The sequence below is a fragment of the Lithobates pipiens genome, unplaced genomic scaffold (genome assembly GCF_037356315.1).
Source record: "Lithobates pipiens isolate NorthernLeopardFrog02 unplaced genomic scaffold, aLitPip1_a1.2 Scaffold_22, whole genome shotgun sequence".
Taxonomy (NCBI): Eukaryota; Metazoa; Chordata; class Amphibia; order Anura; family Ranidae; genus Lithobates; species Lithobates pipiens.
In genome coordinates this window covers 121,348,527-121,361,918 of record NW_027507784.1, presented here as the reverse complement: position 1 = coordinate 121,361,918, position 13,392 = coordinate 121,348,527, and the positions used below count along the sequence as shown (strand labels likewise).

At 45.1% G+C, this 13,392-nt stretch overlaps 1 protein-coding gene across 1 annotated transcript in view; it reads left to right on the top strand.

The window, feature by feature from the left end:
- Positions 1-6,854: 6,854 nt before the first annotated feature.
- LSS (lanosterol synthase) overlaps positions 6,855-13,392 on the top strand; it is a 51,846-nt gene continuing 45,308 nt past the window's right edge. The window contains exons 1-2 of the mRNA XM_077448165.1: positions 6,855-7,004; positions 11,442-11,601. Coding sequence (XP_077304291.1) covers positions 6,991-7,004; positions 11,442-11,601 — 174 coding nt within the window. The 5' untranslated portion in view covers positions 6,855-6,990. The remainder of the gene's footprint in view (positions 7,005-11,441; positions 11,602-13,392) is intronic.

Genomic DNA, 13,392 nt, shown 5'->3' with positions numbered 1-13,392 from the left:
AACCTAACAAAACGGACCTTTGTTTACAGACTAACTTTACTAGAATGCTTTAAGCTTGTGTATGATAAGTGTATGATAGGTTATTTTTATTTAAAAAGTCACATTTTGGCTGGAAAACCACTTTAAAGCAAGATCTGGAAGACCAAGAAAAATATCAGACAGAACAGCTCGTTCAGGATTGTGAGAAAAGCAATTCAAAACCCACATTTGACTGCACGATCCCTCCAGAAAGATCTGGCAGACACTGGACTTGTGGTACACTATTCCACTCTAAAGAGATACTTGTACAAATATGGTCTTCATGGAAGAGTCATCAGAGGAAAACCTCTTCTACATCCTCACCACAAAAATCAGCGTTTGAACTTTGCAAATGAACATATAGACAAGCCTGAGGCATTTTGGAAACAAGTTCTGTGGACCGATGAGGTTAAAATAGAACTTTTTGGCTGGAATGAGCTCCAGAGCAAGAGTTAGAAGAGACACCACTTATCATTGTCCCCAATGTCCTTCCCAAACAGGCTTCTGCATAGTTGACTGTTTCCACCGTTACCATACTTCATGAAATTATTAGTAAAGTATGGTAAACATAACCCTCACTTACTGCCATTTACCTTCACACCCCTTATGCCTCTACTTGCTCTGTAACTGACCCTGGCTTGGTATTCGACCATGCTTCTGCCTATCAATTCTGTTCATACCTCTGCCTGATCTGGAACTGAATCTGGCTTGTTATTCAACCACGCTTCTGCCTACTGATTCTGTTCATACCTCTGCCTGATCTGGAACTGACCCTGGCTTGTTATTTGACCACGCTTCTGCCTACCGATTCTGTACATACCTCTGCTTGATCTGGAACTGACCCTGGGCTATTTGACCATGCTTTTTGCCTGCCTCTTGGACTGATCTTGTACCCTGCCACTGGACTAGTGGGATTCATAACACAGGGGTCTCACATATGTGAGGGGCTCCAGAATTGTTTTTCTGGATGAAGAAAAACATTTTTTTTTGTTTTCTCATTCCTAGATTAGGCTCTGGAGACCCGGAGGCTTCAAAGAGATCTGGGTGGGAGAAGCCTCTACCCCTGTCCCCATTCTGTCCTGAACGAGGCCCTACTTTCCATTGGTGATTGAGAGATTAGTAATTTATGCTCCTAAAACCGGTGGAAGGTGCTATTTCAATATTGGGCCTCTGTGTGTGGCCAGGCTGTGTAAAAGTCTCACACATATGGTATCACCATACTTAGGAGGAGTAGCAGAATGGATTTTTGGGGTGTCATTTTTGCTAAGTACATGCTATGTGTTGGAAATATCTTATAAATGGACAACTTTGTGTAAAAAAAATGAGTTTTCATTTTTTTCCCACATTTTCCAAAAACTTCTGGAAAAAAATGAACAATTCAAAAGACTCATTATGCCTCATAGATTATACGTTGGGGTGTTAGCTTTCCAAAATGGGGTTACTTTGTGGGCGTTTCCATTGTCCTGGGGCTCCAGCATGGGCGTCCGCATAACTTTTTTTAGGGGGGGCATCATTTAAGGATCACCCATGTTCCACCTCTTTTCGAAAATGTCATTATAACATTATCATGGTCAGAGACAGCAGGTGTAGTATAAGGATAGGATAAGTAATGGATAATGGCCGACAGACCCTCTTACCAGATCCAGCGAAACTACAGCAGTGATCCCTCCGACTGAACGATCGCTCACTCTGGGTTCCCCGGGGGCGATTCTGATCAGTAGTGTAGCATGTCTGTACCCTGGTAGTGGCTCAGCATTTCTCTCTCTGGCGGCGCGGTCAGCGTGGCTCTCTCTGGCGGCGCGGTCAGCGTGGCTCTCTCTGGTGGCGCTGGGTATCGTGGCTCTCTCTCTGGCACGGGGCAGCATGGTTCTCTCTCTGGCGGCGCTAGGTAGTGTGGCTCTCTCTGGTGGCGCTGGGTATCGTGGCTCTCTCTCTGGCACTGGGCAGCATGGTTCTCTCTCTGGCGGCGCTAGGTAGTGTGGCTCTCTCTGGTGGCGCTGGGTAGCGTGGCTCTCTCTGGTGGTGCTGGGTAGCATGGCTCTCTCTCTGGCACTGGGCAGCATGGTTCTCTCTCTGGTGGCGCTAGGTAGCGTGGCTCTCTCTGTTGGTGCTGGGCAGCGTGGCTCTCTCTGGCTTCCGCCCAGCACACGCCTCTTTCTTTGTCCTGTAGCACTCTCTCCCTCAGCTTTTTTCCAGGCTACAGTCTCTCAATATCTCTCTTGATCAAGCTGTAGCCTATGTCCCATGATGCTCTCCTCTCCCAGTCTCCTTTGATTGGCCTTCAGTTATGGTCAATGGGGAAGGAACGGAGTGGGCAGGAAGCTGGGTGGGGAACCTGATGAGAGCCGCCATCTCTTCTCCCTGACCCAAGAAGAGGGGGCAAGCGGGGGGAAACCTCTGGCAGCCCGCAGCTCGACTTTCTCCTGACACAGTGCCACTGAGTTCTCTGCTGGAATGAGCAGGGAAAAGAGCCCGCAGTCACACTACACTGATGGGGGGGTTTGACAGCACCTTGATGGTGTCACCCCGCTGGTTGCCCGCACCCCCATAGCAACGTTATTGTGCTGAATGTGCCCCTGATTCCAGGGGGGGCACTTGACCCCCCTTGCCCCTACCTGTGGACGCCCATGTGCTCCAGGGCCTTCAAAAATATAATTGGTGGTTGAGAAATGAGATGTGTAATTTATGCTCCTAAAACCCTTGAATATAGGGCCTTTGTATGTGGCTAGGCTGTTAAAAAGTCCCACACATGTGGTATTGCCATACTTAGGAGGAGTAGCAGAATGTATTTTGGGGCGTTATTTGTGGTATACACATGCCATGTGAGAGAAATAACCTATTACAATGACAATTTTGTGGGGAAAAAAAAAATCTTCATTTTGCAAAGAATTGTGGGAAAAATGACAACATCAAAAACATCACCATGCATCTTACTAAATACCTTGGAATGTCTACTTTCAAAAAAGGGGTCATTTGTACTTTCCTGGCTTGCTCGGGTCGCAAGAAATGAGATAGGCCACCAGTACATCAGGTGTGATCAATTTTTTATGATTTGCACCACAACTTGTAGACTCTCTAACTTTCACAAAGACCAAATAATGTACACTAATTTGGGTTATTTTTAACAAAGATATGTAGCAATATAAATTGTGGCCAAAATTTATGAAGAAAAATTAATAATTTGCTAAATTTTATCACAGAAACAAAGAAAAATGCTTTAAAAAAAAAAAAAAAAATCAGTCTTTTTCCATTTATAGTGCAAAAAATAAAAAAACTGAGGTGATCAAATACCATCAAAAGAAAGCTCTATTTGTATGGAAAAAGGCCAAAAAAATTGTTTGGGTACAGTATTACACGACTAATTTTCATTCAAAATGTGAGAGCACCGAAAGCTGAAAATTGGTCTGGGCAGGAGGGGGTTTGAGTGCCCAGTAGGCAAGTGTTTAATGCTGCAGAGATTGTACCGCGACACCCCGAAAAAAAGGGCCCCTCTGTGCCCGCGAGGTTCCTGCTAAATTGGCAGACCCTGTACAGGAGGGCTCCCTCTGTTCCCGAAAGTCTGACTACAATAGAGAAAATGTGGCGCACATAAAAAATTTGTACAATCCAAAGAATTCATCAAAGAACATATATGTAAACAAAAAATTATATAAAAAGTCCCAATATGGAGAAAAGCTTCCACCAATCAAAAGCAAAGCGCCCTCCGCCACATCGAACAGATAGGAAGGTAGCAGGGTCCCATCACCGTCACTCGATAAGCAGACCCTTACCATCAATGCATAGATAATGCACATGTAATGACACCAATTCAGGTCAGCAATTCCTCCCAATCAGTACCCTGGAGCAGGCTCTCTCAAAGCATGGAACAGGTATAGGAATCCTTGCGTGGCTCAATAATCATATCAATGGAATAAAAAAGACACCACTCATTGCGCAAGTATCTTAAAAAACATTCATCAATTTATTGCTGTTAAAAGTTAGCTAACATTTAGCTGAATGATTAATGCGAAAAGTGAAGCGCCCAGCGCTTCAAAAGTAGCCGCTGTAGTGTAGTTCATCTGTGTCCCACATTACATGTGCATTATCTATGCATTGATGGTAAGGGTCTGCTTATCGAGTGACGGTGATGGGACCCTGCTACCTTCAGGGGCGGACTGACCATTTGGCCAGTGCCCGAGGGCCCCGGGCCACTAGGGGCCCCATCAGGGTTGCCAGCCTCAGTAAAACCAGGGACAGTATGTAAAAATCTGTGTTTTTTTTTTTAAATCTGTCTCAGAAATGTCCCTTACCGACATCCTTGTGATCTAAAAATCTTGAGATTATAGCTGCCCCACCTCTCCAGTACCTTCCCAGCCAATAGAAACATGTCTGTGTATACTGTGTGTACATGTATGTGTATACTGTGTGATTGTATACTGTGTGCAGGGCCGGCGCTACCACTAGGCGAAGTAGGCAGCCGCCTATGGCGCACTACCACCTAGGGCGCAACCACGGCCTCTGTCCAGTGTGGGCTCCTCTTCTGATCTCTCGCCCCCCCCCCTGTAGTGGGCCGCCGGCGCCACCAATCCCCCATGTTTCCCGCTGAGCGCCCCACCGTGCTCACATGTGTTTATCTCACAGCGCCGCTCCGGGACTCCTTTGCTCCAGCCTGTCCCTCTGGAGCGGCGCTGTGTGTCTGTGTGAGTGCAGCGGAGGGGCGGGGCTCGGCGGAGATGGGAGCATTGAGAGGTTGGTCAGCTGACCTCCTGCCCGGCGGGGACATCGTGGAGCGGGGTGGACGGCGCTGGCCTGGTCCCGGCGGGGATATGATGGAGGCGGAGTGGGTGCACGGCGCTGGCGTGGCCCCGGCGGAGTGGGTGTTCTGTGTTCCCCGGCGGAGTGGGTGTGGAATTCTGCACACCCAGTGCGGAGTAGTCGGAGAGGCCCGGATGATGGTCGCTGAAGGCAGCATCAAAGAGCAGAGGTAAGGAGGAGGATGGATCCATTGAGCTGTATGGAGGGGGTTTGTGTGTGAGTAATGCAGGAAGTAGGAGTCAGGTAGGTCAGTGTGATGTGTGTCAGTGTGATGTGTGTCAGTGTATGTGTCAGTGCCATTGTATGTGTCAGTGTATGTGTCGTGCCAGTGTATGTGTCAGTGCCAGTGTATGTGTCAGTGTGATGTGTCAGGGTATGTGTATGTGTCAGTGTATGTGTCAGTGCCAGTGTATGTGTCAGTGTATGTGTCAGTGCCAGTGTATGTGTCAGTGTGATGTGTCAGGGTATGTGTATGTGTCAGTGTATGTGTCAGTGTGATGGTCAGTGTATGTGTCAGTGTATGCGTCAGTGTGATGGTCAGTGTATGTGTCAGTGCCAGTGTATGTGTCAGTGTATGTGTCAGTGCCAGTGTATGTGTCAGTGCCAGTGTATGTGTCAGTGTGATGTGTCAGGGTATGTGTATGTGTCAGTGTATGTGTCAGTGTGATGGTCAGTGTATGTGTCAGTGTATGCGTCAGTGTGATGGTCAGTGTAGGTGTCAGTGCATGTGTCAGTGTATGTGCCAGTGTATGTGTTAGTGTATGTGTCAGTGCCAGTGTATGTGTCAGTGTGATGTGTCATGGTATGTGTATGTGTCAGTGTGATGTGTCAGTGTCACGGTATGTGTCAGTGTGATGGGTCAGTGTATGCGTCAGTGTATGCGTCAGTGTATGCGTCAGTGTGATGGTCAGTGCGATGTGTCAGTGTGATGGTCAGTGTGATGGTCAGTGCGATGTGTCAGTGCGATGTGTCAGTGTGATGGGTCAGTGTATGCGTCATTGTATGCGTCAGTGTGAGGGTCAGTGCGATGTGTCAGTGCGATGTGTCAGTGCGATGTGTCAGTGTATGTGTTTTCAGGGTATGTGTCTGGGTATGTGTCGGGGTATGTGTCAGGGTATGTGTCAGGGTGATGTGTCAGAGTCAGGGTATGTGTCAGTGTAATGTGTCAGTGTAATGTGTTTTCAGTGTATGTGTTTTCAGGGTGATGTGTCAGTGTATGTGTTGTCAGGGTATGTGTCAGTGTATGTGTCAGGGTAGGTGTCAGTGTGATTGTCAGGGTATGTGTCAGTGTAGGTGTCAGTGTGATTGCCAGGGTATGTGTCAGGGTATGTGTCAGCGTGATGGTCAGTTTAGGTGTCAGCGTGATGGTCAGTGTAGGTGTCAGGGTTCGCCTAGGGTGTCAACGATCCTTGCACCAGCCCTGACTGTGTGTGTGTACAGTATACGTTGTGGCCCCATAATCTCTGATTGCCTGGGGGCCCCATGAGTTGTCAGTCCGCCCCTGGCTACCTTCCTATCTGTTCGATGTGGCGGAGGGCGATTTGCTTTTGATTGGTGGAAGCTTTTCTCCATATTGGGACTTTTTATATCATTTTTTGTTTACATATATGTTCTTTGATGAATTTTTTGGATTGTACTCATTTTTTACGTGCTCCACATTTTCTCTATTTATATTTTGCATATCGTTTCCAGCAATATAGAGTGAGCAGCCATTCGCGTTTTATGTTCGTTTTAATTGAGCGCAACAAATCTGTTGTTTATAATCTGACTGCAATGCATTATATTCAGTTGGAACTGTGCGGTCCAGTTCTCCACAATCTCCCCACATCAGATTTAAACAACAACAGCTCGAGTTCTACAGGTTGTGATACACCGAGCGATCAACGCCTGATACTAGGCAATCAGTGGAACCACACAAACATCTCATTGGCTCAAATCTATCAGCCCCGCCCCTCTGTCACTACCACAGTGTCTCTGATTGGCTTGTCCTTGCTCTGCTCATGTCAGCTTACCATGAGCAGACGGCGCACTTCATTCTGGGAGATGTTGTCCTCTCTGCATCCTGAGACTTGAATACTTGTGCTTTAAAAACTGCAACTCCCAGAAGTCTCTGCGTCCAGAGGCAATCCCTCTTTATCAAAAGAGCTGCACCAGTGATCACAGAGAGACAGCACAGCTATGAGTGAGGGGACGTGAGTATTATAGATTTGTGTATCTATGTGCTAATTTTGGTTTCTTGAATTAACTTTTTTCCGGTGTACAGAAACTGCACTTCTAATAATAAAATGCAGGCTTTAGTACAGAACACAGCTCCTTTCTTTCATGGAATACTAGTATTAATTCAACTTATACATTACATAGTGTGTAACATGCAGGCTGAGAAATAATAAATATGTACATTTACATGTACTGGAATTCACTGAAAACCTGCCTGGTTAGCTCATTAGACTCTTAAAGCTTTACACAACCCCAAAACTAAAATGGAATACATTTCAGCGTACCAATACACGTACAATGAAAGCAGCGTTCCACTCGTTTTTCAGTTTATTAAAAGTCAGCAGCTACAAAAAGTGTAGCTGCTGACTTTTAATAAACACTCATCTGTCCCACGGTCCAGCGATGCAGCCGCTCGAAGCCTCGCTTCTCCCCCCCACCTCTCCGTGCTGCCGACATTGCTTCTGTGGACCCCCGACTGTGACAGCTTGCGGCTTCACAGCCGGGCGCGCACTGCGCATGCGTGAGTCACGGTGCGCTCTCCTAGTGGGCAGGCAATTTTCTGGGGCCTTTGACGTGTCCTAGAAGATTGCAAAGATGGAGCGGCCGCCTAGGAGGAGAGGAGGAGTCGCAGAGGCGGCGAGAAGACAGAAGGAGGAAGTGGGACAGGAAGTACCTGTCAAAACCAGGTACCCACCCCCCCCCCAAATAAATGATATGCCAAATGTGGCATTTAAGGGGGCGAGGAGTGCTTAAAACGGAAGTTCCACTTTTTGGTGGAACTTCGCGTGTGCCACATTGAACTTGGGCACTGGAAAATTTCCAAGTTACTTTTTATTGAGGTTTTTCAAAAGAAAAAAAACTTACTTACTCACATCAGAGAGAACAATCAGCTAGTATTGTTACAGTGGAAGAGCATCAGTTAGTAAGCCCCTGTTCATATCCGAGCAATCTGACATGTCAAATCGCAACCTATTGCCGGAGACGGCACTGTCCAAATCGGTGCGACGCCGCACCGATTTCCAAAAGTAGTTTCTGCACTACTTTTGGTGACTTTGAGGGCGATTTCAATTGACAGCTGTGCTTGTACCCACATAGATGTCTTTCAAATCGTCCCCCAACTCTGACATGTGGGTCTGAAATTGTGTTCAGATTTCAAACCTGCCTTCAGTGTGACTGAGGGCTTATAGTCATACTATACATCTACCATATCAAGGAAATTTATTGTTTTTTATAGCATAAAAATGTGTACCGCCAACATCTGGTGATAATTCCAACATTGTACTCTCTATATATTGTCCTTCTAAATAACCGTACAAATGAAAGGTTTGGGTACTGGAGGGAAAAAAAAAGAAAATTTTCAGTAACAAAATTAAAAGAATGGTGCCTCTGGCTCTAAACATATAACATTAGATATAGCAGTGAAGCGAGACAGCTCCAGATTTAACAAGGATTCCATGACAGAGGACAACTTTATTAGTAAAAAGATTTCAAAATGACTAGTACTCTGGGGCATTATAAATTTTGACGAAGGCTTCTTTATCCCCTTTGCAGTGCTTGGCGCAGCTGTTCATCATTCATAGAGTACATTATACCCCATTGAAGCTTTATACTTGGGGGGGGGGGGGGGGAAACATCTCCACAGTGCTCCAGATATATTACAGCCTCAGGTTCTCTCCTACACATGCTATGGCGCTGTCCCAAGCTACATCGTTACTGGGAGTCTACCTCATCGATCTGTAATTCCCTCTGCTCCACGCGGGTGTCAGTGGATACAAAAAATTGCTATTTTAGGATTAATGCCTGAAAATATTCTTCCTGCTGGAATGCATTGTGGATACGTTCTATATTATAGATATATTGATATACAGTGCCTTGCGAAAGTATTCGGCCCCCTTGAACTTTTCAACCTTTTGCCACATTTCAGGCTTCAAACATAAAGATATAACATTTTAATTTTTTGTGAAGAATCACCAACAAGTGGGACACAATTGTGAAGTGGAACGAAATCTATTGGATTTTTGAAACTTTTTTAACTAATAAAAAAATGAAAAGTGGGGTGTGCAAAATTATTCGGCCCCCTTGTGTTAATACTTTGTAGAGCCACCTTTTGCTGCGATTACAGCTGCAAGTCGCTTGGGGTATGTCTCTATCAGTTTTGCACATCGAGAGACTGAAATTCTTGCCGTTTCTTCCTTGCAAAACAGCTCGAGCTCAGTGAGGTTGGATGGAGAGCGTTTGTGAACAGCAGTTTTCAGCTCTTTCCACAGATTCTCGATTGGATTCAGGTCTGGACTTTGACTTGGCCATTTTAACACCTGGATACGTTTATTTGTGAACCATTCCTTTGTAGATTTTGCTGTATGTTTGGGATCATTGTCTTGTTGGAAGATAAATCTCCGTCCCAGTTTCAGGTGTTTTGCAGACTCCAACAGGTTTTCATCCAGAATGGTCCTGTATTTGGCTGCATCCATCTTCCCCTCAATTTTAACCATCTTCCCTGTCCCTGCTGAAGAAAAGCAGGCCCAAACCATGATGCTGCCACCACTATGTTTGACAGTGGGGATGGTGTGTTGAGGGTGATGAGCTGTGTTGCTTTTACGCCAAACATATCGTTTTGCATTGTGGGCAAAAAGTTGGATTTTGGTTTCATCTGACCAGAGCACCTTCTTCCACATGTTTGGTGTGTCTCCCAGGTGGCTTGTGGCAAACTTTAGACAAGACTTTTTATGGATATCTTTGAGAAATGGCTTTCTTCTTGCCACTCTTCCATAAAGGCCAGATTTGTGCAGTGTACGACTCATTGTTGTCCTATAGACAGTCTCTCCCACCTCAGTTGTAGTTCTCTGCAGTTCATCCAGAGTGATCATGGGCCTCTTGGCTGCATCTCTGATCAGTCTTCTCCTTGTCTGAGCTGAAAGTTTAGAGGGACGGCCAGGTCTTGGTAGATTTGCAGTGGTCTGATACTCCTTCCATTTCAAAATGATCGCTTGCACAGTGCTCCTTGGGATGTTTAAAGCTTGGGAAATCTTTTTGTATCCAAATCCGGCTTTAAACTTCTCCACAACAGTATTACGGACCTGCCTGGTGTGTTCCTTGGTCTTCATGATTCTCTCTGCGCTTTCAAAAGAACCCTGAGACTATCACAGAGCAGGTGCATTTATACAGAGACTTGATTACACACAGGTGGATTCTATTTATCACCATCAGTCATTTAGGACAACATTGGATCATTCAGAGACCCTCGCTGAACTTCTGGAGTGAGTTTGCTGCACTGAAAGTAAAGGGGCCAAATAATTTTGCACGCACCACTTTTCAGTTTTTTATCTGCTAAAAAAGTTTAAATTATCCAATAGATTTTGTTCCACTTCACAATTGTGTCCCACTTGTTGGTGATTCTTCACAAAAAATTTTAATTTTATATCTTTATGTTTGAAGCCTGAAATGTGGCAAAAGATTGAAAAGTTCAAGGGAGCTGAATACTTTCGCAAGGCACTGTATATTTAGCTCATAAACATATCCTACAGAAGGGGATTCCACCCTCCCCTCCTACGACATGCTTGACTTTACTCTGTGGAGAGCGAGGAGTTAATATATAAACATAGGGGGTGCCCTAAGAAATTTTAAAAAATCCGGTCGTTATGGCTAGAATCAACTGAATCCACATATTCAGCCTTACCCTTATGCCAAGGGTGACCATGCACTAAAATATTGTCATAACAAATACACCATAACAGTAATACCGGTAGTGCTCTTTCCTCAGTCTATAGGGCAGTGATGGTGAACCTTGGCACCCCAGATGTTTTGGAACTACATTTCCCATGATGCTCATGCACTTTGCAGTGTAGTTAAGCATCATGGGAAATGTAGTTCCAAAACATCTGGGGTGCCAAGGTTTGCCATCACTGCTATAGGGTGATGTACACTGAGAAGGGGTTATTTTTTGTATCTGATGACTCATGTCTGTGTTCACACAATCAGAGTCTTCTAATGTTATGTAAAGGGTTAATTTTTCTGTTACTGGTTTGTCTCAATGCATGCTCTGTGATATGTGCATTACGAATGACAAATTTGTATGTTGTGACAGCTGTAACAGATTTTTTTGGATTTTGTTTTTTATTTTTAATGTTATTGAAAAAAAAAAGTTCAATAAAACTGACTTAATTCAAAAATGTAAGTGCCACAGCAGATTTTTCTTTGTTTTTGTTTGTTTTTGTTTTTATTTTTATGGGAGGCCATAGTTCTACCTAAAAAGGAAAAAAAAAAAAAAAAATGAAATTCTGTCAGACCTTTTTTCGCACATGTTAAAAGATAAATGTATGGTTGTTCTCTGCAACACAAATATTTGCTTTCAAAGACAATATTGCCAATTAAATATTTTAACACAATTTTTCTACTATATATCATACCATCAGGTGCCTGCGGAGAAGGGGGGGCCCTTATAAGACTGAGCCAGCAACAGATCTCACACGCTGGCGCCTCAGTTGCAAAGAGGGCAGGCAAACCTGGAGCTATGTGGAAGAAGAAGACCGACCACAAAGTGTGCTGGAGGCACATTCTGTAGGACTGACTACGGTAAATAAGAAAACTCAACCATAAAACTAAACATAGGGGGGTTTACTAATACTGGAACACTAAAAATCTGGTGCAGCTGTGCATGGTAGCCAATCAGCTTTTAACTTCAGCTTGCCCAAATAAGGTTTGACAATAAAACCTGGAAGCTGATTGGTTTCAGTGCAGAGCTGCACCAGATTTTGCACTTTTCAGTTTTAGTAAATCCCCCCAATTACATAGTGTACTGTATGGTACCTGGATGTAGTGGCTCTCCTGAACATGAGAAGGGGACTCTAGCTCCACTATTTAAAGGCTAACCCTCCAACATAACATGTATGTACCGTTTGATTAATAAAAACCTTTGTTAAAAAAAAAAAAGGCTAACCCTACCTTTTGCCAAAAAATAATAAATGCACATATATTCATATTGATTAATAAAATGTGGAAATTTTTTATTTTTTTGCATATAAGCCTGTAAAACATTGCAACTGCAATCAGGTCCTGCAGACTATTCCTGCAGCAGCATGTCCTCACCAAGGTACAGACCTTCAAGTATGGATCAGGAGGAAGCATCAATGGATTACAAGTGCAGTGACAGATGGGACTTGTAGTTTTTTCAGTCATAGATCCAAGCCAAATTCAAATGATGACAGGAACCGGCGGGAAGAAGAACCTGGATTCTGTAAGAGGGAAGGGGTTGGGCAGCTGCAGGCTATGGCCATGTTTCATATTACAATAACTCCTACTGAGTCCTCTGGCATTCTCAGAGGAGATCGCTCTCCTCTAAGTGGCCGTTTATGAACCAGTGTAGATGGCTTCTACTTTTGAGAAGTGAAGCAATCTACAAATGCTTCAAGCTATGGAGAATGCCTCCTGTTACCGTAATCTCGCTATATATATTATATACTATGTTTCATTAAAGCTTCATACTATACCTATCTTGTGTCTTTTGACTTCTTTTAGGCGTGCCGTCCAGCGAGACCAAGGCACACCGCAGGTCTTGGTAGTTAGGGTTTACAATGCCACAAGGGAAGACTCTGACTACAAGTCAGAAGGCTGGCCGGAGGCCGGCCTGGATTTGTAAGGGGGAGTCTGAGGGGGTACATATCCATCCTCCTCCTACAGCTCCTTCGTCGGCTCGTCTTCCGGTTGCCCACCCTCCCGTTCCCCATATTTCCATTTCATTTCATTTCACTACACACATTAGCTTACTCTCATTCAGGGTATGCCCTCTTTTAGGCCCCTTTCACACGGGATGAATCAGTAATAATACGCCCCGTGATTATCCGCTTGCTCAGCGGGGATCGCTCCGTTGTCCCCGCTGAGCCGGCGGATAACAGGGAGCGATCCCGGCACACTGTGCAGGGACTGCCCTGTCAGCTCTCTGTTCTCCTCTATGGGGGATTGGATGAACACGGACCGTCTGTCCGTGTTCATCCGATCCGCTCTGCAGACGGATAGAAAAATAGGATTTTCCTCCATCTGCAGAATCGGACAATTGCGGAGGCGGACGATAGCGGGTGTCTGCGGATAAACCCGCTATCCCATAGGAATGCATGTATGTCCGTTTTTCATCCGCAAACGGATGGATGAAATACGTACATACGGTCCGCATGTGTGAAAGGGGCCTTAGGCGTACCGTCCAGCGAGACCGAGGCGCACCGCAGGTCTTGGTAGTTAGGGTCTACAATGTCACGAGGGAAGACTCTGACTACAAATATATATTGTGGGGGGGGGGTTGTGAAAGGCAGGTGGGGAGGCTTTTTTACTGTCTTGGGGGGTCTGATTGAGGAAGAAGGAGCAATAATTTTC